The 26,079-nt window shown below is 45.8% G+C and overlaps 1 protein-coding gene across 1 annotated transcript in view; it reads left to right on the top strand.

Annotated features, from left to right (window-relative positions):
• Positions 1 to 26,079, top strand: part of PIK3C2G (phosphatidylinositol-4-phosphate 3-kinase catalytic subunit type 2 gamma) — a 344,110-nt gene that overhangs the window by 139,546 nt on the left and 178,485 nt on the right. Inside the window, exons 16-17 of the mRNA XM_074983736.1 lie at positions 21,609 to 21,702; positions 23,099 to 23,193. Of these exons, the coding sequence (XP_074839837.1) occupies positions 21,609 to 21,702; positions 23,099 to 23,193 (189 nt within the window). The remainder of the gene's footprint in view (positions 1 to 21,608; positions 21,703 to 23,098; positions 23,194 to 26,079) is intronic.

The following is a 26,079-nucleotide window of genomic DNA, read 5'->3' as shown; positions in this document are numbered from 1 at the left end:
TGCTAATGAGACACTTCAGGATATGCTAATGAGATGCTATTAGGTTATAGGAATAAAGGGATTTTGAAGTGTGCAGGGTCCTTTCGAAAGGACCCTGTGTACACGAGTCGTGCGCCATCAAAAGCAGCACTTTCAAAGTGCCACGGCCACCATTATGCTAATGAGGCACTGCATATTCATTTGTACCTCATGATGGAGGCTGGCACCTATGTCCCCAGCGGGAACACACCATTAGGGATGTTGCCATGCCCCTCTGCATGGTGGACAACCCAGAATATCCCCTGCAGGTCTCGCTTCTGCGGCAGTACACCAGCCACCTCAGCCCCTCCCAGGAGCTCTTCAGTGGCTGGCTCTCTCAGGCATGCTATCCCATCAAGTGCACCTTTGGCCACTTGAAGGTGAGATGTAGGCGCTTCCTCATGTGCCTCGATATCAGGGTGGAGAACATCCTCCATGACCTCATCGAGGCCAGACAGAAGATGGCCGATACTGCCCCCAGATGCGAGCAGCCTGCCACGGCCCCTGACCAGGTCAACCGCAATGGGGTCTACATCCGGGAAGGCCTCTGGGGGCCCTACCTCACCTGGCCACCCCCCACAATCCCCCTGCCCATCCACCTCTCCCTGTCCCCCCCAGTAATCAGGGACACGGGGTTTTAGAAATTATTACACTTTACTACAAATGAACAATAAAAGTCTGAGTTAACTGTTTACAGATGTATGGGTGATAACTATTTCCATGGAGGGCTAATTAAACAGTGTGGGCATTCCAACTTGGGCAGGGAGGATGGGGAAGGGGATGGGGCAAAACTATTCCAGGGATGGGAGGGAAGGGTGAGAGCTCTGGAGCCCGTGGGAGCCCCTCCTACCCTGGATGTGCAGTCCCCGTTGGGGCACGGAAGGGGCTGGGAGCATGGGGAGGTAGGACTGTGAGGGTGAGAGTTCAGCCTTATCAGGGAGGGCTGCCTTGTGGGGCGAGGCTTCTTGACAGGGCCCACCTTGGCCACAAGCCAGGCCCTGAGGCCCTGAAGGGTGGCTGGTGAGAGGCCTGCCAGGAAGTGAGCAGCAAAGGCCTCAGGGATGTCAGGGGCTGCAGGTGCAGTTGGGGAGGCAGCTGGGAGAGCAGGAGGCTGGGGTGCCAGCTCCGCAAGTGCTCCACACATGGTGCCGAGCATACCCACCACATCCCACCCTGTGTCACGGTCAACCTTGTCCATTGCCAGCCGCCTCTCTACCAGGGTGCTCTGGTGGCGGAGGGCAGCTGTGTAGGCTGTGGCCCACTCATCGCAACACTGGCATTGGGCCCTCCGGGAGCAGGCCCATGGGGCTGTGGCTGGTGGGGCTGATCCAGCTGTGGCTGCAGGACTTGGTGGCTCTCCAGCCTGGATGGGGGCTGGTGAGTCCTGGGGGTATTCTGGGGCTCTCCTGGCCCTCAGATGGTGCACCTGTAAGAGGCGGGGATACAGGGGGTCAGTTCCCAATCCTGGCCCTGCTTGCCATGCCCTCCATGGGCAGCTGCCCCCACCCTTGACCCGAGGGCCAGGCATATCCCAGGGATGTCCTCATAGTGGTGCCCATTGTTCTGTGCATGGTAGCCAGTGCCATGCTTGGCCTCCATGATGCCTTGGGGGTGGTGCTGGCCATGGTAATGCACCCCCCGCTGCAACTGGCTAGTGGGCAATGGTCATGTGCTCAGACATGGGGGAGTCCCTGTTCAAGTGGTGGGTGATGGGCACAGCCTACTCACCTCCCCCCGGGTTCCCCAGGGCACACATGTGGCTTGCAGCACTGTCCACAGGGGGAGGGTGCTGGGTGCCACCTGCTGGTGTTCCCATGGGCCTGGATGCACCACCCCAGGGCATGCACCACATCGTGCACTTACTGGAGGGCCCCTTGAAGAGGTCGGGGATGCCCAACTGGAGGTGGCCTGACTGGCGGAGGCTGAGGGCGCTTCTATCAAGAGGGAGCCATCAGAGGACTCATCCCGGATGGGACCTCTGGCTCTGCTGTGCTGCCCTGGCTGTTGGGTCTGGGCTGGTCCCTGCCTGGACTTGACTCCCCCTCCAATGCTGGGAGCTCCAGGTCTGCTGTGTCCAGAGTGCTGCAGAGTGGGAAGGAGTCGTTGCCTGCCAGGAGGTCCAACAGCTGCCTGTGGTAGGGGCACATTGAAAGGGCCTGCCCTGAATGTCCGGCGCTGTCCCAGGCCCTGGTGTAGCACTGCCTCAGCTCCTTCACCTTGCACTGGACCTGGTCAGTGGTGAGAGGCACGAGGGCAAGTACTTTTTGCCGGTGACCTGTGGTGTTCTGCAGCATCTCTTCATCCCTCCGGAGCCCAGGAGGTCCTGGAACTCTGCTTTTGTCCCTGAAGGGGCCCTCTGTTTTGTGGCCAGGTGGGGTCCTGGCTGGAGTCATCTGGTTCCCTAAGGGTTCCCTGGGCAGAGCGGGAGGGCTGGCTGTTGGCCATTGCTGTCCTCATGCTCACTGAAGGGGTGCCTGAGGAGTGTATCTGGCAGAGGTGCATGTGCCTGCTGCCACCACACTCTCAGCTTCCTGCCAGGGGATTTCTGGGTCCTTGCAGCTTTAAAAACAGCCAGTGGCAGAGATAATAGAGCCGCACTGGTGCTGGCAGGGACGTCTCTGCACTCCAGCTGGCCACCACCATGAAGGACCATTCTTCCTGAAGAAAGGGTCATGGAACATCTGCACACACTTCCTTCGGAAGATTCTTCCAGAAGAGGGCACTCTTCCAGATTTGGGAGGCACCACCTTCTTCCAAATTCCTTCTGGAACAATGCCTTTTGTGTGTAGATGCTCCCAGGGTCTTCTGGAAGAGTGCTGCTTTTTTCTGGAAGAACTTGCTTGTGTAGATGTGGCCTATAAGACCCATCTGTGGTCCATTGGCTGTCTGTTTTCAGCTTTGTCTTTGTGTCAAAGTGAAGAAGTGACTGGAACTCCTGTTCTAACCTTCACTGGAATGTACTGGCCCTACCTTTCTGGGTGGGAAGTTAGCTGTTTGCTGGAGTCCTTCAGTTCCTTGTAAGAGGTGGTCAGGCAGATAGTTAGCACTTACATAACACCTGGCATCTTCAACAGTGCCGTACTGACATAAATTGAGTGATGGAGAAGGGGCTGAATCATGCTCCAAGCTCAAGGTTCCACAGCAAAGACTGCATCTGAATCTGCCCTTTGCCACTGGCTGTTCTTTTTGTAATAGAAACATCTAAAACTTTGGGGCAATTGAGAACTGGCTTCTACTTTTGCACTGTCATAGACTTGCAGTGCATCAGCAAGTGTCTCTGCTTGAGGATACTTTCCACCTGTGACATAAATAATGTGCAGTGCAAAGGACTTGTGTCAGCAAATCCATTTTCTCAGGTTCTTTTGGGGTAGGCAGTTTTTTAAAAGAAATCTGCATGTTATAACATCACACAGTTGGACAAAATGAGGTTACAAAAATGATCATTGTCAAGCCCTTGTTTGTCCAGGTGCTGAGCTTTCTATTTTTAAACCTGGAAATCCTGCTTCACAAACTGATTTGCTAGCTACAGACTATGTCTTTAGAAAGGAAATTTAAAAGATGTTTTGTTTTCCAGCTTTTTTCTTACTTTCCCTTTCTCTGGCTTAGGTTTGAATCCAAAGTTCTAAGCCTCCCTCAACATGTGTGGATGCCTCCTATTGAAATTTAGCGGGAGTTCTACATACAAAGGTCTTGCAGAATTAGGTCCTTAGTGCATGGAGAGACTTATGAACCTTTGTGGCTGTGCTCAAGCATCATACATTTGCATACCATGTTTGCCATTATTGCTATATTTTAGTGCTTTGCTGATTTACCCGAGCACCCTTTTATTTTGTGTTGGAACAAATACAATGACAAGTGCCACATTGATGTCCTTTCTCCAGATGGGCAGAACTATTAATGGTGATTTTGAGGACATGCCAAGTTTCAGAAACAGAACCAGTTAACTAGATCTGGTTAAACCTAGAGTTGGCATTTCTAGAGACAAAGGGCTGAATTATGGCTTGAAGATAGAGTTTTGCATTGGGCATGTTGTGTAGTTTTACAATAATATCAAGTGTTCCAAAAGGCACTGTGACTCACTTTGCCTGGCAGCCTTTCACAGAGCACAGTTGCTATGCCACACTTTTATGGAATATCTTCACTTCAGTTTACAATATTGAATGTGAAGCACATGCAGGCACACCCAAGCTGACTTTGATCCGGCTAGATGAAAGCTAGCTTCACTAACAATCTTAGTCTAGCTGCTGTGTCAGGGTTGGCAGTACAGTCTGTCCTCCTGAGCATGATCCAACCCAGAACCTTGGTAGATACTCAGCCATGTCATAGCCTCTGCAACTGTGAATATGTAGTTACTAAAGCTAACTTTTATACAGCTAGATCAAAGCTTGTTCAGGCATACCTGGAGAAGGCACAGTTGCACCTTCCACCTTACAAAATGCAACATACACTCCACTCAGCATCTATCCAGCTCTGGAGATTGCCATAGGAGGGTTGGGAGATGTCTGAGTCTTCCAATGCAGCCTGCAGAATGGCTGGCCAAGAATAAATCATTGTCCCTGGGGTCAGAGGGGAGAGGTTCCCCTAATTATGTACCCTCACTGGAGATGTGCTTACTCTGGTTTACATTTCACAACCACATTAACAAAAGAGATCAGAGATCAAAGAGAAGATTTCTTTTCTTTATTCTTTTCCTTTTTCTTCTATTGTTTCATCAATGTCTCTACTATTTTATATGCGTGTTCAAGACCAGTAGGGAAGATGTCCTTGGAGATTAGAGGGAATACACCGTTCTCTAATGACCATTTTTAAAGGACCAGTTTGGCAGATGATTGGAATGCAGCGTTCAGCTGGTGTCTTGTTTTTTAACCTATTAAATAATTACCAGTTAAGTCAGAGTGTGGCTTTATTGCTAACTTGGTTTCACATTCCCACTATGACATTCAAACAGTTTGGATTATAGGTGCATTGACTAAACTGTTTGGGAAGCCTTGCTCTTGTTTGGTCTGCATCATGCTTGGCTCTGCCAATTTTTACCCTCTGCCCCTCATTTCTCAGAGAAACAAAATGGCCTCCTAATGTTTTTCTAACTAGAGATTAAACTGCAGAAGGATCTCTCAGATGCCAATAAAAGGTGAGGTGTGTTCATTGGCATGCCTCTCATCTCAGAGTGTGTTTTATCATGTGATCTACTAACAAGTATTCTCTATTTAATTAAAAACTTGTTTTGTGAAGACTTGCAGGCTCAGGGCTTGATAATAGGTTCTTTGCTCTCTGAATTGCTGTTTCTGATGTAGTCCAGTGTCATGATAATCAGACATCATTGCCATCTGATGATTGTTCAGTGACTGTGTGCCTGTAATGAGTTGGCTGACAGAGACATCATAGAAATTGCCACCACACCTGTTTCTATTTAACATATTTATTCTCAATAACATCCAAGAACTGCTAGGTCAAGATTGTAAAAAGTGACCAGTAATTTTAGGTGTTTCAGGTTTTGGATGCTGAAGTTTTGGGGTGCTCAATTTGAGATATCTTTGGGGACATGACCAGCAATTTCTGAAACTCAGGGTGGGTACCCAAAAATCTCTAGACACTTTTGAAAGCCTTGGGTTAAAGAAGCTACATTAGCAGTAGGGCCTGGCCTTCTCAGAGCAGGTTAAAGGATGTTTCCTGAGCACCAAGCTCAGTTTTGCAAATGGGCAAGAGAAAGGAAAAGAAGTCACAGGAGACAGCATCCAGTTGGCTTAATAACAAGAAGTCTGCGTATCCCATGCAATTTAGTGAGAATTACAGATGCTTTGGGCCACTCAGGATCAAGCCCAGTGTTCAGAACACAGAATACAACTCTCTCTGCTGGTTTGTTTAGCTTTAAAATTAGCTGCTCACAAGTCAGTTAAGTATATGTTTTTATGGAGCCATCTTGTTGTGCTGGCATGTCTCTGCCTTTGCTCAATATCTTCTCTATTTTGCAAGCATTACTCCAGGCAGACTAATAATAAGTTAGGCATTTATTCAGTAGAAAAGGGGAACTTTCATAAACTGGAAACACTTTCACGCTACATTTCACAGATAAATTTTGTGCCAGCCTTGCATCCAGTACATGCCTCTAGTACTCTTAGGGCCTCCCAAAAGCTTGCCCTTAAAAACCAATTTAAAAACCATCGCTGAGCTCTTTAATGAAGGAAGGAGGGTAGAATGCAGAATAAAATTTTACGCTCTTAGTTTACCTCTAATTTCAGGGAAGGTTGATTACAAACCACTGTATGAAAAATGTAAATTTTTCCAAGGCAAAGAGTCGAAAACTGGTCCCTCCTCCCTTTGCACTGCTAACTGCTGGCCTACACTTTTCCACCTCCGTTCCCATCACTGACTTCCCTTACTTACCCTCTTTGGAAGAAAGCCCAGATTTTATCTGAACTTCTGACTTGGCTGCATTACACATCAGTCAGGGAAAAGAAACAGGCACAATTATCATGGTGAAGGAGAAGAGCCAAATGCAGTGTTATATATGCTGTCATGCATGTGGCAGTCATATTTATAGGCAGTATACATATAGGGCAGGTGTACCTAAAAATTGTCAGGTTGTTTTGCTTTTCAGGTTACATAATGTGTTTTGTTATACTTTGTAGATATGAACACAAAAGGTAACATGAAAAACAAAATAACTAAATGACAAAATTGAGTGTACTTGAAATATCAGCACCCGGTGATCACTCCCCAGTGTCATATCCCCCTACTTTTTAGGACATACCTGCAAAGCAGTTCCAGTCATATAATGTATTGCAGCTAGGAATCCTTGATGCTTACCTAAAATCAGAAAATAACAGCAGAAGGAAAACAGACATAGTTCCTGAGCACAGTCCAAGCTATGTGCCAGAATTGGAGAGCTGACATTTGTTTGTTCTCAGGAGTGCAGTGGGGTGGAGAGAGAAAGTAGCTGATATAAAACAGATATGCAAAAATTTTCAGCAAATTATGGACTGGATAGTGACTTGGGCTGTACAGCTGCAGGACTTTGGGACTAGAACACAGCTTGGTAGAGCATAGGATTGCTGAGAAAACCATTTTATAACTAGTTCTAGTTAGAACTGGGCAGACTCTGAGAATGGAAGAAGAATGAGGAGTTGGGGTTGAACTAGAACAGGTTGGTGAGAATGGGACAGAAGAGGTCAGGGATTTTTTTGGTGGGGGGCAGGGAGAATGGACAAACAGGGCTGTACCCACTGGAGCACTCTCTCTCCCAGGCTACCTCTACTCTAGAGGGTTTTGTCGACAAAACCCAAGGAGTGTCCACATTCCCAAGGCATTCTGTTGACAGTAAATGAACAGAACATGGGACTTTTGTTGACAGCAGTATTCCATTCCCCAGGAGGAAGAACACCCCTGTCAGCAGAGATCTGTTGACAGAAAGTCAGTCTGGCTGTTCCGGGGCGGGGGGGTGGGGGGCGGCTTCAGTCAACTGAAAAGGCCTCCAGGGAGCTGTGCAGGTGCCCCAGGGACACTCTGTCCACAGCAAGTGGAGCTCTATGGTCCCTGTCTCTGACCATTCTTAAAGCCGCAGGGAACCCAGGAAACCAAGTGGCAGGAAGCTGAGAGCGTTGGAGCACCAGAGCAGCACGCTGCTTATCCCCATGTCCTCAGAGCCACACCTTTCAACAGACCCTTCTCCAATGGCAGAGAGTCAGGCCCCGGTGACCCCCGACCCCCTGGCCCTTTGGGGGACCAGCCAGAGGAATCGTAGGAGCCACCCTAGGGCGGGACGCATCGGGCCCCTCCTGAACTGGGCGGAAGTCCATGCCTTGTTTGACTTGTGGGGTGAGGAAGAGACCCTCCTTAACCCCAAAGCCAAGTGCCACCCTGACTGCACCATGGAGCAGGTGTGGGCCAAGGTGAAAGAGCTCCAGCAGGGCTACACCGATGCCCGCTGGAGATCTGGGACAGGACTTGCAATCTGTCCCTACTACAGAGAGCTGCACAAGCTCCTGGGGATGGATGACACATCCCCTCCATCTGCCTCTGATGACACAGTGGAGGAGCTCCCCCACCCTCCACAGCTGAAGCCTGAGGAGGAGGAACAGCACCCCAGGATCCAACCCCCACTGGAGCCAGAGGCAGACATGGGGTCTGAGGTGAGTGGCAGCACCCTTGTCATCTTCCTTCAGTCGGGACCCTCCAGCCTGGCCACCTCCAGAGTGTCCCTAGAGCTGGGCAAGGATCCCCCCTGTAAGTACCCCATGTCATAAACCCCAGGGTGTGGGAGGCAGGCACAGAGCTCCAGGAAGGTGTCCTTCCACATGTAGAAGTTCTGGAGCCACTGCTGGTCATCCCAGTGTCCCATGACCACCTGGTCCCACCAGTTGGAAGTGGTGCACTACCTCCAGATGCGCCTGTGCTCACGGGTGGGTGGGGCAAGCACAGGTGGTCCTGTGCAGCAGCAACAGCGTGCTTCTTAAAATTGGTGCCAAGTTCACCCTCCTAGAAGAAGATGGCCATGATGAAGTACAGCAGTTGCTGACGCACCTCTGGATACAGGCAGTGCAAGCCTGGGGCCTGGTCCAGCACCATGACTAGCTAGAAAGCACTGTGTCTCTTGGCAACCCTTGGTGAGGAAAGAACAGGTTAAGAGCTACTTAGAAAAGCTTGTGGTACACAAATCCATGGGTCCGGATTTAATGCATCCAAGGGTACTGAGGGAATTAGTAGATGTCACTGCAGAGCTTTTGATCATGGTCTTTGAAAACTCATGGAGATCAGGAACGATCCCAGATGACTGGAAAAAAAAGGCAAATGTAGTGCCCGTCTTTAAAAAGGGAAAGAAGGACAATCCAGCGAACTATAGATTGGTCAGCCTTACCTCAGTCCCCAGAAAAATCATGGATGGGATCCTCAAGGAATTCATTCAGGAGCACTTGAAAGAGGGGAAAGTGATGAAGAGTAAACATGGATTCACCAAGGGTGAGTTGTGACTGACCAATCTGATAGCTTCTATGATGAGGTAACTGGCTCTGTGGACATGGGGAAGTCAATGGATGTGATATACCTTGACTTCAGCAAGGCTTTTGATACAGTCTCCCACAATGTTCTTGCCCATAAGTTAAGAAAGTATGGGTTGGATACATGGACTGTAAGATGGATAGAAAGCTGGCTTCATGGATGGGCCCAAAGGGTCGTGGTCAATGGCTCAATGTCTGGTTGACAATCAGTTTCAAGTGGAGTTCCCCAAGGATTGGTTCTAGGGCCAGTACTGTTCAACATCTGTATTAATGACCTGGATGAGGGGGTAGATTGCCCCCTCAGCAAATTTGCAGATGACACTAAGTTAGGGGGTCAGGTAGATATATTGGAGGGTAAGCATAGGGTCCAGGGTGACCTAGACAAATTAGAGGATTGGTCCAAAATAAATCTGATGAGGTTCAACACAGAGAAGTGCAGAGTCCTGCACTTGGGATGGAAGAATCCCAAGCCCTGTTACAGGCTGGGGACCAACCCGCTAAGTAGCAGTGCAGCAGTAAAGGACCTGGGGAGTATAGTGGATGAGAGGCTGGATATGAGGCAGAAGAGTGCCCTTGTAGCCAGGAAGGCTAATGGCATATTGGGGTGCATTAGCAGAAGCATTTCCAGCAGATCTAGAGAAGGTGTTATTCCCCTTTACTTGGCACTGTTGAGGCCACATCTGAAGTATTGCATCCAGTTCTGTGTGCGCACACACACACACACACACCCCTGCCCCCGGTATAGAAAGGATGTGGATGCATTGGTGTGGGTTCAGCAGAGGGCAACAAAAGTGATTAGCAACCTTCTACTGCCTGAAGGGGGCGTTCTAAAGAGGCTGGAAATAAACTATTCTCAGTGGTGACAGGTGGCAGAACAAGGAGCAATGTCTGAAGTTACAGAGGGAGAGGTCTAGCTTGGATATTAGGAAAACCTATTTCACCAGCAGAGCAGTGAAGCACTGGAATGCGTTACTGAGAGAGCTGGTGGAATCTCCATCCCTAGAGGTTTTTAAGTCCCGGCTGGGATGATTTAGTTGGGGCTGATCCTGCTTTAGGCAGGGGGCTGGATTAGATGACCTCCTGAGGTGCCTGCCAGCCCTAGAATTCTATGATTCTGTGATTCTATGATATGATTCAAACATCAAAGCCACTGGTTCGAAGCTAACTCCGATGAGATGATTCCAGTCATTGAAAAGAAGCGCGCTGCACTCCTGGAGTACAAACGCTCACCGAGCCAGAGTACCCAGCAAGCACTTAGAGAGGCCAGAAGAACAGTACAGCAGACAGCCAGGCACTGTGCCAACAACCACTGGCTCCAGCTATGCAGCAGCATTCAGACCTGTGCCGATTTTGGTAATCTCAGAGGAATGTACGAGGGTATGAAAAAGGTATTAGGACCCACCCAGAACAAGATGGCACCTCTGAAATCCAAATCTGGTGAAGTCATCGCTGACAAAGCCAAACAGATGGAGCACTGGGTTGATCACTACTCCGAGCTGTACTCACGCGAGAACGTTGTGGTTGATGCAGCCCTTGATGCCGTCGAGCTCCTACCAGTAATGGACGAACTGGACCAAGAGCCGACTGTGGATGAAATGAAGACAGCCATCGACAGCATTGCAGCTGGAAAGGCCCCTGGTCAGGATGGTATACCACCAGAGGTAATCAAATGTGCCGCGGACACACTCCTGGAACCCCTGCATGAGCTACTGTGCCTGTGCTGGAAAGAGGGTGAGGTTCCACAGGATATGCGTGACGCTAACATTGTAACGTTGTATAAGAACAAAGGAGACAGAAGCGACTGCAACAACTACCGTGGAATCTCCCTCCTAAGCGTCACTGGTAAACTGTTCGCTCGCGTCATCCTTGGCAGACTCCAGAAGATTGCTGAGAGGGTGTACCCCGAAACGCAGTGCGGATTCCGCAAAGAGAGGTCTACCGTTGATATGGTCTTCTCTCTAAGGCAGCTGCAGGAGAAGTGCAGGGAGCAGAGAAAGCCACTCTACATAGCCTTCATCGACTTGACCAAGGCTTTTGACTTGGTCAGCAGGGATGGTCTGTTCAAACTGCTCCACAAGATAGGCTGTCCTCCACGGTTACTCAAGATGATCCAGTCGTTCCACGAAAACGTGAGAGGAACCATCCAATATGACGGCACATTATCGGATGCTTTCAGAATCAGGAGCGGCGTCAAACAAGGATGCATGCTTGCTCCGACATTGTTTGGGATCTTCTTCGCACTCCTCCTGAAGCATGCCTTTGGATCTTCAACAGAGGGCATCTTGCTGCACACAAGATCTGATGGGAAACTGTTTAACCTTGCAAGGCTGAAAGCGAAGTCGAAGGTGTGAGAAGTCCTCATCAGAGACATGCTGTTCGCAGACGATACTGCTGTAGTGTCTCACACAGAAGACCAGCTTCAAAAACTGCTGGATCGGTTCTCCAAAGCATGCAAGGACTTTGGGCTTACCATCAGCCTAAAGAAGACGAACGTACTCGGTCAGGATGTTGCTGAATCCCCATCAATCAGCATTGACAACTATACGTTAGAGGTTGTCCACGAGTTCATTTACCTCGGGTCCACCATCACTGACACCCTGTCGTTGGACACTGAACTAAATAGGAGGATCGGAAAAGCAGCCACAACTCTGTCCAGACTCAGCAAGAGAGTGTGGAATAACAACAAGCTGTACACTCACACCAAAATGCAAGTCTACAGAGCCTGCATCCTCAGCACCCTCCTTTATGGTAGCGAGACTTGGACCCTGTATGCCCGCCAAGAAAAGAGGCTGAACGTCTTCCACTTGCGCTGCCTCAGGCGCATCCTTGGAATATCACGGAAGGGCAGAGTGACCAACACTGCCGTCCTCGAGCAAGCTGGAATCCCAACCATGCACACCCTCCTCAGGCAGCGTCGACTCTGCTGGCTTGGCCACGTCCACAGGATGAACAATGGAAGGATTCCAAAAGACATCCTGTATGGTGAGCTAGCCTCTGGCAAAAGACCTCCCGGACACCCCCAGTTGCGTTACAAAGATGTCTGCAAGAGAGACCTCAGAGAGGTAGACATCGAGCTGGACAACTGGGAAGATCTAGCAAACGACCGCAGCAGATGGAGGCAGGGGTTACACAAGGGCCTTCAGAAGGGCGAGTTGAACATCAGACAGCTAGCAGAGGAGAAGCGAGCACACAGAAAGCACAATAAGGACTTGCCAGACACCCACTACATCTGCAAGAGATGCAGCAAGGACTGTCACTCTCGTGTGGGTCTTTATAGTCACAATAGACACTGTAAATGAAGTCCTCAATTGAAACTTTAAAGGGCGCGATCCATAGTCTATGCAGACTGAAGGATGCCTACTAGGTGTTGCTCTTGGAAGTAGGCACCCCTCAGCATGGGCAGAGAATAGGCATCTGGGGGAACCTTTTAAAGGTGCCTCTCATCGGGGCTCCTGGAAGGGATTGCCAGGCACGTGACCCTGTCTGATGGTGTTCAAGGGGGGCTGTTCTTTTGAGAGACCATCCAGGCAGTCTGGCCACTCCCTGTCAGCAGAGCAGATTGGTTTTTTTGGTCCACTTAGCTGTCTGGCCGTACTCTGTTAACAGGTGTTTTGGTGGAAGATATCTTCCAAAAGAGAGTTCTGTTGACAGATTGCTCCAGTCTAGATGTAGCCCTAGTGTCTTGACTGTAACTCCCACCATCCAAGTCAAAACCATCAGTAAATATCTGTGAACCTCCTTAGCAAACTATGTTTCCTATGCACATCAGCTACATCTACACTACAGCAATCTTTCAACAGAAGTCCTTCTGGAAGATCTCCTCCAAAGGAACTTCTTTCAAAAGAGCACGTCCGCACACAAAAGCAGATCAAAAGAGTGATCTGCCCTTCCAAAAATCTATGTTATAGTTTCCTTTTTCATTTAATGAAATGTACATAGCAGCTAAAATTGGCTTTGGTGGGGGTCCGCAAATGGTTTGAGGGGTGCACTAGGGAAAAGGTTACTTGAGTTCCTCAATTCCAAACAAAGGATGGTGGTTCAGCCACCTGGAAAACATCTTCAAGCTTCACTGAGAGACAGCAGGAATGCAAGTTAAATGGAACAATGAAAACAGGAGGGTGGGAACCACGGCTGTAAGTAATGGTTCGAGGTATCAGTGAAAGATTGTTGGGAATCCCCTAACCTGCAAAATGTTGTTGAGGACTGGTTTGAACCGGGATGGGAATTTTCTGAGTCACTATAGGGGCTCATCTGCATACTTGGCTTAATCTAATTCTTGACCTTCCCCCCGCCCCACACTCTCTGATTTGCTCACCTTGATAATTTTTTTCTGATTTGTCCTCCTTGATTACTGTTTTTGATTCTCTGTGCCTTAAATATTGAGTCTGTTCTGGTCTGGCTATGGTCTGAAGAAGTGGGTCTGTCCCACAAAAGCTCACCTAATAAATTATTTTGCTAGTCTTTAAAGTGCTACTTGACTGCTTTTTGTTTTGATAGATTTGATTTGTGTATTATGTTTTACCACTAGCACTGCCTATATTCACTCTTGTTACTAATGTATGGAAAGGCAGAACCCTGGCCATAAAGTCTGTGCTACATGAAAAGATAATGAAGAAATAGACCAAAAGAAGGAGGAAGGAGTTAATCATACAAATAAGGTTGTCAAGGTGATTGGAGGATGAGAAATAACTTAGAGCTGACTGAAATCAATCCTGACTTAATTCTTTAAGTTTCAGTAGATGATTTGGGGTTTATCTGCATGACAAGTTTTTGCTCAGTAAACCAGACTGTGAATCTGAACTGTACCAGCTCACCATGCAGTAATTCACCATGTTAACAAGTCCTCACTAAAGGACCCCTCTTCACCTCAATGGTTTGTGTGGACAGGAAAAACTGCAGGTTCTAGCAATGCACAGGACAGGTTTCTGATTCTGATAGGGCTTCTGACTCAAATCATAGTACTTGGTAAGAAGTAGAACTAAATAATGCAATATAAGCTTTGCATTATACTGATTGGCTGTGGTTACACTGACCCAAACTGTCAGCAGCAGTAAGCAAATGGCTGATGGCCACTTATTTGCATATTCGCTCACTGGCAGATGCTGCCGCCGACATTAAAAAAAGCTGTGTAAACGTTGATCTGCCCTTGAAACCCTCCCTTTGTCTACAGCCTCTTATGCCTGGAAGACCTCAGTGTAACCATACCCATTGAGTTTTTCATGCTGGTGCTAATGTTTCTAAGGATGTTCAATGTTTATGCTAATCAAAATAATCATGAAATACAGATCAACAGAAAAAGAATCAGCACTACTAAATTCTCTATCTATGACCACAAACAGCCCTCAGATTCTAGGGATGATTGTTGCTGTTTGGATTGAATATGTTGTCAGGAGGTTAACGAGATTGGTCTATTACTCATTCCCTTGGAAAGGTTCCGCTTGGCCTCCAATTGGCCTTTGTATTTACAAGCTGAAGGAAACTGTTCAGTAACAGAGCAATACAGAGGCCGTGTTTGCTGAAGCAAGCTGACTTCTAGATATTTACTGTGGTATGCACACCTTTCAGTGTGGTATGCACACCATCCATGAAACATATCTCCTTAAAGTAATTTACAAACATAGACACATTTCACACTACAGGTCTTAGCAAATTAGCATTAAGGAAACAAAGCATTAGTAGCTGGATTTTCTGAAACTTGTTCAGATAAGGACGCTTCTTGTTCTTCGTCAGCTGGGGGAAAACAAAACATTTTGTCATCATAACATTTCACTTATTCAGGAATTGAGTACTCCTGAGGACAAGTGGTAACTGAGTAATAAGGCCTTCTACTTCACTGAGGTGCCTGTACAGAACATATTTCATTCTCCAGTAACCTGTTGAACCAGGAAAGTGTGGAAAGGGAACTTCTAAACCCCTCATTATATGCACAAGTTTGGCTCACAACACTTTGGAGTAACTGTATAGTTTGATGATAGGATAATAAGGGGATTGGAGCTTTTGCTTTTTTAAATTTGTGGCCTTCACTCAAACATATTTCACTCTAAATAACTATGTAAAAAATTGGAATAGCAGCTTCAAATTCAGAGTATGTTGCCTGAAATTGAAAAATAATAAACTCTTGTAAAACAGATCAGTTTGGGACAAAAATGATCATTTATTCATAAAACACCCCCTCCCTCTGTCCCACCTCAATAGGGCACAGTCAGAATTACACAGTTACAGACTATATTAAAACATCATCCTGTATGCACCATCAAGAGAAACAAAATATTAGAAAACTTAGTACAGTGGCCTCATTAAAAAGGAGTTTGGAATGGATGTGCTACAAATGGGATATCGCTGCCGCGCAGATGCCAGGAATTTCTGACAGGTCCCAAATATAGTCATTCCATTTCTTAAAATTCTTTAAACACACATAGCAATTTGATTACCAAAAGTGTAGGGTTTTCAGAGTTTTTTGGTTTTTCAAATGTGATGGTGTATAAAAGTATTCCAAGGTACCTGTACACTTCTGCAGAAAAATGCCTATACAAGTTATTCAGCCTCTTTCGGTTATGGAAACTTTATTATGCTCCCAGTGACCATTGCTTCTATTTTGTTGTGTCTTCCATATTTTGTTTTTGTTTATTTTCAAATGTACTGAATGTCCTGCTTGACCTTGGAAGAGGGAAGTCCTTGGTTGATCTGCAGTACAAAATATATCTGTGCTTCCTACCATTATCCTCTGCCCATATGCACCTGGACTAACCCAAAAAGGACTCTCATTGAATTAGACAACAGCTCAGTCTCCCAGCCTAGTCAATCCTTTTTATATCTAGAACACCAACTGGACAAGACTTTTTTGAGATTTTTTTTCAAAGGAGCCTGAAGCACTTGAGTTAGTAGTGAGCATCCTGCAGCCCAAGGTCAACCTGTGGCCCATCAGAGCTCTACGCGTGGCTCACAAGACATTTAGTTTTTTTAACTGTTGCTCATGCACAGGGTTGCCAGATTGCATTGGTTTCTGTTCAGATCATTTTTGTTTTGTACTGGTGTTACTAAGATGACAAGCACGTAAAGCAAGGGGACATGAAGTAAGGCAGGTGCTGACTGCACACAACATTGACTGTAAAAGCCATGCATTCCCTCTGTATCCAATTAAAGCACTATTATTTAATCAGCACACCCCACAAATTTTGGGTATGTAAGCGCAGTTAGCAAAACTATCCTGGAAGATCATCATGGTTACAACAGTCTCACAGCCCATTGAGATGATGGAGGAGCAGTCACGCAGCCCACTCATTAGTCTAGATTGTCCATTGCTGACTTAGGTTCTGAAATAGGGGTAGAATCCGGGGGATGTGACACACCAAATGCCTTTAAACTTCCAGTCTATGTCTGCACAGGAGGCTTTTTCTGGCAAAACTGGGCTTTTGTTGGAAAAAAGCAAAGCATCTACACTCAAAATGCACTGTCAGGTAGTTTCTGACAAAACCCAACACATCCACCAGCAGCATTATACCTCTCCCCATTCAGTGTTCTGTCGAGAAAACACCTGTGTAAATGCTCCATGGCCCCTTTTGTCAACGTGCTTCCATGTCACCACACCACAGTAGCCATGCTCTGAACTGTAAAAATGTGTTGCAGGCTGCTGAAAACACCCCCCAGCCCTTCACAGGACACTGGAGAGGGGTCTCAAGACCCACTCCGGGGCAACAGAAAGCACCCCCACCCCGTGCCTGGTCTGTCCTCGAGATCCGGGGCCTGCTGTTCCTCTAATTTAAACAGAACATTGTAGTTACAAGGCCCAGGACATTTTAAGTGTATTTCACATAAAAAAGTCCAAGTATTTGAAAGTATGGAAACACAGAGTTAAGTCACCTTGGATAGCTTTAACACCATCCCTGTTCTTCTGCAAACCATTCATGCAAGTTCATCAGAAAAACTTACACTTACAAACCACATGCTACCACTATATTTTTCCTGTAGCTGATGCATACAAGTTAGGTATCCTAAATAACCACAGATTTATAAGACGTACCATCCAACCACCAACCACATATGCAACTTCTCATATTACAGAAAAAAAGAAAGCAATGCACACAGTAACACCAAGAACCTAATCATTTGACCAAAATTCTCCCCACAAACATTACTGGCTGCTCAGCCTGAAGAAAATGCCTCATTCCCCAAAGAACTTTACATTGTACATTAAGGTTATGTCTACACAAGACACCTCTGTTAACAGAAGTCAATTTCAGAAGGGATTTCCTGGTAAATCTTCTGTCGACAGATTACATCTACACATAAAAGCAGATGGAAAGAGAAATCCACACGGTCAACAGAGAGCAACCAGACTGCCCAGCCCTCTCTCAACAGAACGGCTGACCAGGAAGCTCTGGAAATAGGGCTACCTGGTGAACTGGAAGCCCTGTCTGTTGAAAATGGGGCCCCAGAGCATCTACATGGCTGTTTTGTCAACAGACCACTGTCCAAAGAGGTGTTACACCTGAATAGGGTATAACCACAGGCGAGGTCTTGAAAGACAGAACCAAGCAGATGGAACGCTGGGTGCAACACTACTCACAGTTGTACGCCAGAGAGACCGTAGTTACAGAGACAGCCCTGAATGCCATCGAGCCTCTGCCCACCATGACTGAACTCGATGCTGAGCCCACCTTGGAGGAACTCAGCGACGCGCTAAAAGCACTCTCTTCTGGAAAAGCCCCAGGGAAAGATGGTATTCCCTCAGAAATCCTCAAATGCGCCAACGGTACCCTAGTTTCAGAGCTGCATGGAATACTTTGCCAATGCTGGAGAGAAGGCAGCATACCGCAAGATATGAGGGATGCTAACGTCGTTACTGTCTACAAGAACAAGGGTGACAAAAGCGATTGTAACAACTATCACGGCATCTCCCTTCTCAGTACCACGGGGAAGCTATTTGCACGTATTGTTCTGAAGAGGCTCAATGTTCTTGTGGAGAGAGTCTACCCTGAGTCTCAGTGTGGGTTCAAAGCTGAACGGTCCACCATAGACATGGTTTTCTCTGTTAGGCAACTACAAGAAAAGTGCAGGGAGCAGAACAAACCTCTGTATATTGCCTTCATCGACCTGACCAAGGCATTTGACCTCATCAGCAGAAAAGGTCTGTTCATGATTCTGGCTAAGATCGGCTGTCCCCCAATGCTGCTCAGCATTATTAGGGCCTTCCATGAAGGCATGAAGGGGACCATCGTATATGACGGATTCACATCCGAACCCTTTGAGATTCTCAGCGGAGTGAAGCAGGGGTGTGTGCTGGATCCAACACTGTTCGGCATCTTCTTTGCAGTTTTGCTCAAATATGCCTTTGGAACTGCTACAGAGGGCATGTCTCTCCACACGAGAATGGACAGCAACCTCTTCAAACTGTCGAGGCTTAGAGAGAAGACCAGGGTGCTTACGAAGTGTCTAAAGGAGTTCCTTTTTGCTGACGATGCAGCTATTGCTGCTCACACTCAGCAGGAACTGCAGTCACTCATAACTCGCTTTGCGGATGCATGTATGGAATTTGGCCTCACAATCAGCTTAAAGAAGACCCAGATGATGGGCCAAAACATGGGTAACAATCCATCTATCAACGTGCTAGACTACGAACTGGAAGTTGTCCATGAATTCATGTACCTAGGCTCGACGATCTCGGGCAACTTGTACAACTGAAATGAAATAATTCTGTTGGTGATGTGCCAGACAGAGAATCTAGGTCGGGGTCAGTGACCTCTGGAACACTTGCCAAGAGCAGCACGCAAGTTGATTTTCTTTGGCTGTCAGGCGGGAGCTAAGCCCCACCCCTCCTCCTCCCATGCAACTATCCAGAGTGGCTCCCAGCCTGTGGCCAGCAGTAGCTCCACACCCCAGCCCACTGGGGCTTCCTATCCAGTGCCGGTGGCAGCTCTGCTCCCAGTCACTAGGCCTGGCTGCCAGACCTGCTGATCCTCCATCGCCTAGCAACCACTGTGTCTGGAGCTCCCTGATTCAGCCAGACCACAGAATCCAGGATAAGAGAGGTTCAACCTGTATTAAAATCCCGGACTTCTTTACATATTTAAAAAACCCATCTGGACGGAGGTGTACAGCCAAAACAGTCAAGCTCTGCACTTTATTTATTTATTAATGAAGCTGTTGTAATTAGGACTATTAGTCACTTTTAAAAGTATCACTGGCACTTTGCCTGTACATAGAGGTCAAAAGGTCAAATTTTGGCACTCTGCCTCAGAAAAGTTTTTGGCCCCTGACTAGATCATTCTGTCTGAGCTCAGCAAATACTAATAGGAACAAAAGGTAGAGAACAAGCACATATGGATAAAATACACATAGACAGAAAATCTGTCAAATAAGGAGGTGCTTTTTTTGTGGCATCACCATTCTGATCATGCATGCAGTTTAACTGAGAGTTCTGCCATTTCATCTTGTAACGTAACTACACTGAGGGAAGTTCACTTAAATAATGATATACAATGAAGGCTGAATAAATTGACGGCAGCAGTAGAAGTCTGAATTTCTCCATTGACAAGGCTCCCAAGCACAATGAAGCAGATCACTAGTGTAAATTGCCATAGCTCCACTGAAGTCAGAGGAGAGATGATATTAGCTGATGCTCTTTTCCAGTGTAGCCTTGTTAGCGACTTTTCACTTTATAATGAGATCAAAAAGTGCATTGGAAAAGCTGCCACAATGTTCTCCAGGCTGACGAAGAGAGTATGGGCTAACAATAAGCTCACTGTACACACCAAGACGCAGGTCTACACAGCCTGTGTTTTGAGCACGCTGCTGTACACCAGTGAAACATGGACTTTGCGCTCAAAACAAGAGCAGAGGCTCAACACATTCCACATGTGCTACCTTAGGCGCATACTCGGTATCTCATGGCAGGACAAGGTCCCCGATAGTGCAGTGCTTGAGAGGGCAGGCACCGCCTCCATGTTCACCCTTCTCAAACAGAGGCGTATGTGCTGGCTGGGCCATGTCTCACTCATGACGGATGGCTGAATACCAAAGGACCTCCTCTTCGGTGAACTGGCGTCTGGAAAGAGGCTGAAAGGGCGACCTAAATTGCCCTGCAAGGACACATGCAAGCATGACCTCAGAGTTCTCTCTCTCAGTGTGAATACCCGTCATTCGCTTGCCTCAGGCAGGCATGCCTGGAAACAGGGAGTGAAGGAAGCTCTTGCTATGTATGAAACTACCTTGGTGACGGAAGCAGAAGACAGGAGAGCCCTCAGGAAGGTCCGTGCCCATGATACCAGAGCGACATCTGCCTACTGCTGCTCACAGTGCGGAAAGGACTGCCACTCCCGGACTGGATTGCACAGCCACAGAAGACGCTGCTCGAATCAGTCCAACTGGGGCGCAAACCCATGATCCCTCAGGATCGAAGGATGCCTACTACATAACGCTGCTAGCGGATGTGCTGTGTTTTGTCGACAAAATGTCGACAAAGCACATTTTGTGTGTAGACACTCTGGCCATGTCTACACTAGCCCAAAACTTTAAAATGGCCATACAAATGGCCATTTCGAAGATTGCTAATGAAGCGCTGAAATACATATTCAATGCCTCATTAGCATGCGGGCAGCCACAGCACTTCGAAATTGCCGTGGCTTGTCCAGACTGGGGTCCTTTTTGAAAGTACCCTGGGAACTTCAAAATCCCCTCATTCCTATCTGCTGTTGCTATCAAAAAGAACAACTATAATTTGCAAGGTTATTTCAAATAACTTTATTTTTTTTTAAATTCCCTGTTAGAATATTTTTGGTTTTTCAAAATAAAAGCTGAATTCTTTGACTATATTTTTCAATTTGTTTTTTAATGAAAAACTGGAAAATTTTCTGCTAAAATTTCTGGCTTTGGTCAAAAAGTCATATTTCACCAGAACATTTGGTCATGAAGACCATTTGACCAGCTGTATACTCTTTGTTGAAAATTTTCCAGTGGAACTTTTTTTTTCCCATTGGAAAATAATGTCTCATCAAAATCTAAACTTTCCAAGAGAAAGTGTCAATTTCCACAAAATTTCATTTTTGAAAAAAAATTGAAAAAAGCATTTTGATTTTTCCTTTTGATATGACTATTTCTTCATTCTGTATTGCATTATAAAAAAAATTATAATATATAAAATATAAATCCACATGAATCAGCACAGTTATTTTAAAAAAATCAAATGAAAATTTTTTAATGTTTGTATTTTAATTTCATTTCAGCACAAAAATAAATTTTGAAATTTTGGATTTCCCATACAATGGAATTTCAGAGTGTTAGCCAGTTCTGAAAAAGAGCTATGGAAAGCTCATAATTTGCTTCATACCCTAGTATATAACTAAAGGAAATGAATTGCTCATTTTAACTTGAGTGAAAAAAGGTACATGGAGATCAGTGAAATGTTTTTTCAATGTAAGATATCATAACAATCTGTGCAATTAACTTATCAGCTCTAGGATTTTGATTCCCACTACTATAAAATAGATTGATCTTCCTCTCACATTTCTTAAGCATTTTGTATTGCTGAGAGTCATGAGAACTGTACTGTATCATCAGCAGCTCAATAATGCCTAATGACCTCTATTTGTTTTGCACTAGTTTTCCAGATCAAGACATTCGTAGAACTGCCATCCAACAAATGGAAAATCTGTCCAATGATGAATTGTTAGAATATCTCCCACAGCTCGTTCAGGTAACGAAAAAATGGATAGCCAAGGAAGTGCACTAGCCAGATCAATGACTTCATTAAATACTTCTAATTCCTTCAGTGTGATTGATACATTAGTGGAAGAATAAGCCAGAAAGTCAGATCAGCTGATGCTATGCTTGAGTTAAAGATTGTGCTCTCCTGAAGAGAATGTGGTTTGCTTTTAGGCATTGCTGATTGGATTTTTGTGTGTCCTGCAAAGAGGCCTTGCCTCTGGGAAAAAAAATACACACAGACACACACACACCCCATCTGGGGGAAAAAGGAAAAGGGGTTGTGCGCAATAGCACACACCATCAAATCAGACTGGGAGTGGTATGGCTTCTCTGCAAGAAAAGTAGTGTTTGGCATCACAATGAGTTATTTACTTTTCGATGTCCATGCAAAATACCCAGATGCAAAGGTGCTGCCAATGTGGACTGAATAGAGAGAGCAATTTGAGTACTGAATAATCTTTCATTATATACATTTTCTTTCCCCATAGATGATCCCAAAACACTTTATAAGCTATAGAACAGACTGTTCCAATGTTTTGATGAAGGATTAACAACCATATCTTAGTGGGTGTTTTGTTGGTATCCAGGAAGAGACGATGGCCCAAAACATTGTCCTCCTCTGTACAGTCATTCATAAATGCCTCTCTCATAGCTTCTATGGCATTCGAATCCTTCAGATTATGCTGGGGGGCCAGGATGCTTGTGGGAGTGCAGTCAGGAAGGAAACCCCAGAAGGAACTACTTTCAATCATATATCTTTTATAATTAAGTTCCTAGAGGACTGCAATAATTATTAGTCCCAAAGTACCCTATTTTGCAACTGTGACAACAAAGGGGAAGGGTGGTCTAGATGCTTTGTCACTGGACTTGACCTGGGACGTCTAGATGCTATTCTCAGCTGTATCACTAATTTGCTGTGTAATGCTGGCATGTCTCTCCAGTTTCTCTGTGTAGAATTTATGCTATTTGTGTCAAAGAATGTCTGTTACAGTTTTTCTGAACAGAACCTAGGGCAATAGGGCTCTAATCTTTGTTTGGGCCTTTAGTTGCTATAATTTTGCAGATTTTTTTAAAAACACATTTATTTTAATTGCAGGGAATCATTAGGCATTTGCATTCAGTGAAGCCAGCGTGTCTTCGTGCACATACTACAGGATCAGAGTGAACCTAGACTCTGCACCTGTACTCGCCTCACAAAAAATGATTCACGCTGAAAGTCCTGATTCGCTTTGCCCATTGCATTTGGGGAGATATTCTGCACCTGTTGGGTTATCACATTTAATATAAATGCATAAATCAGTAAAACAAAATGCCCTTGAGAGAGATTTTAAAGGGAATACCACAGAAGCAGTATGTGACTGAATGTCCCTTCTATATTTGTTAAGATAATGAAGTTTGAGTGGAGTCTTGAAAGCCCCCTTGTGAAACTTCTGCTGTGCCGCTCTCTACAGAGCATCCAAGTGATTCATCGACTGTACTGGTAAGATCCTCTAATACATCAGATTGCCCATTTCATTGATTGTTACAGTGAGATTTATCCATTGTTTTCAAAACACTCTGGGCTTGTCTACACTACCTTCCTACTTGGAAAGGAGGATGGTAAGTAGAGTGTTGGGAGTGTATTAATGAAGTGCTGCGCTGCATACGTAGCACTTCATTAAGCAAATTCCCACCCCCCCACGCCCTCCCCAGAAGCAACTTTGAAGTGTTAAACTTCGAAGTGCCAGCTCGCATCAAGCCACGGCTCACCCGCCGGTACTTCGAAGTGCCTGGGCAACTTTGAAGTCCATTTACTCCTCAAAATTTTGTATTATCATATGTGTGCTGATCTGATATGCCATCCAGCAATGAACAAATCTGTATGAATAGACTGCCAAGCATGGTGTCTGGGATAGTTGTCACTGGGGCATGCTCAGGCCTTTGCCCTGGAGGAGAGGTCCTCATCTATGGGCCAATCAATATGTTATGTGGCTGTAGAGGGGGGAAAGGGCTGCTTTCAGTGATAGAGTACATTACAGAGACTAATAGTTGTGTTTTAGAACCAGTTCCTAAGGTTATGAGCTGCAGTAATCCTAGCTTGGTATCTTCTAAAGTAGATTAGGCCTGTTGGAACGTGTACAGTCTGAAGTTAAACTTTTGTACTAATCAGTGAACATAAAATAAGAATCAGAGCATCCAGCCATTTGTGTTATTGATTATGGAGGTGTAATAAATCATAATCTGACCACAGCTGTCTTTTGCTGGTTGGATAGTTTGTGTAATTGTCATTGTACCTTTTTCTGAGGTGATCATTATTTTACACACTAAACAGTCAGGAGTGTGGTTTCTAATTAAAAGGGTGGTCTCTCTGACCACTCTGCAAATCCTGGGATCTGACAGTCAAGCTGTGTTCTTTTTGTCAGCACAGTAGTTCCATTGAATTGCATGCCTCAGAGCAAAGCCTGTACAGCTGAAATGAAATAATTCTGTTGGTGAAGTGCCAGACAGAGAATCTAGATCGGGGTCAGCGACCTCTGGCACACTTGCCAAGAGCAGCACGCAAGTTGATTTTCTTTGGCTCTCAGGTGGGAGCTAAGCCCCACCCCTCCTCCCCCCATGCAACTATCCAGAGTGGCTCCCAGCCTGTGGCCAGCAGTAGCTCCACACCCCAGCCCACTGGGGCTTCCTATCCAGTGCCGGTGGCAGCTCTGCTCCCAGTCACTAGGCCTGGCTGCCAGACCTGCTGATCCTCCATCGCCTAGCAACCACTGTGTCTGGAGCTCCCTGATTCAGCCAGACCACAGAATCCAGGATAAGAGAGGTTCAACCTGTATTAAAATCCCGGACTTCTTTACATATTTAAAAAACCCATCTGGACGGAGGTGTACAAGCCAAAACAGTCAAGCTCTGCACTTTATTTATTTATTAATGAAGCTGTTGTAATTAGGACTATTAGTCACTTTTAAAAGTATCACTGGCACTTTGCCTGTACATAGAGGTCAAAAGGTCAAATTTTGGCACTCTGCCTCAGAAAAGTTTTTGGCCCCTGACTAGATCATTCTGTCTGAGCTCAGCAAATACTAATAGGAACAAAAGGTAGAGAACAAGCGCATATGGATAAAATACACATAGACAGAAAATCTGTCAAATAAGGAGGTGCTTTTTTTTGTGGCATCACCATTCTGATCATGCATGCAGTTTAACTGAGAGTTCTGCCATTTCATCTTGTAACGTAACTACACTGAGGGAAGTTCACTTAAATAATGATATACAATGAAGGCTGAATAAATTGACGGCAGCAGTAGAAGTCTGAATTTCCCCATTGACAAGGCTCCCAAGCACAATGAAGCAGATCGCTAGTGTAAATTGCCATAGCTCCACTGAAGTCAGAGGAGAGATGATGTTAGCTGATGCTCTTTTCCAGTGTAGCCTTGCTACTGACTTTTCACTTTGTAATGTAGATCTGTGAACTGCCTTTCCTTCTGCAAACTCTTTGTGCACAACCAAACCATCATCAGCATTTACATAATCTGCTGAAGATAATCTTCCCTGCATACACCAGCTAATCAATCCACAGAAAAGGTACAGCACAGATTCCCTATCTGGGGCTACATCTACATGGCACCCTAAACTCAAAATATGATACACAATTTACACTGTGCAAATTGTGTCTCTTATTTCAAGTTTATTTCAAAATGGGCTATTTTGGCATTTTGCACTGTCTAAACAGTGCCAACTGTCAAAATACTGGGCTATTTTGAAGCATCCCCTGCTCCTCTTGCAATAAGGAGTACAGAGATGCTGAAATAGAGTGCCCATTAATTTGAAAAACATTTTGAATTAACGGGTGTGTTTCAAAGACCTGATACCAAGGTATCCTGAAATAGTCTGCCTATAGACATAGCCTGGGAGAATAGAGTTCTGTGTAGTTAGATTCAAAAAGAAAAGAACAAAACAAAAAACACAGCAAAGATTGCTTGCATTATCATGGTTCTCCCTTTATTCCAGCTAGTAGCAGCAGCCTGTTCACATCATAAAACGACGTGATTCCTTCTTAAGGACTACCTATCACTGGATGTCTACACTAGAGAGTTTTGTAGGCAAAACTGAGGCTTTGTCAACAAAAATCATAGAACATCTACATACAAAATGTGTTTTGTTGACAGAAACTGTTGACAAAAAAGCTGTATAGATGTTCCTGGGGCCCTTTTGTTGACAGAGTGGGTCAAAAGGTTGATGTGCTTTTACACATAGATGCAATCTGTTGACAGAAGTTTTGTCAGAACACTGCTTTCAACAGCACCTTCTGTAGACAGATGCATCTAGTGTAGATGTAGCCTCTGTGTGTTAGTAATTAGAGATATATCAACCACTGAGAGCAAAGGCT

The sequence above is a fragment of the Carettochelys insculpta genome, chromosome 1 (genome assembly GCF_033958435.1).
Source record: "Carettochelys insculpta isolate YL-2023 chromosome 1, ASM3395843v1, whole genome shotgun sequence".
NCBI classification, from domain to species: domain Eukaryota; kingdom Metazoa; phylum Chordata; order Testudines; family Carettochelyidae; genus Carettochelys; species Carettochelys insculpta.
This window is presented reverse-complemented; position numbering and strand designations above follow the sequence as displayed.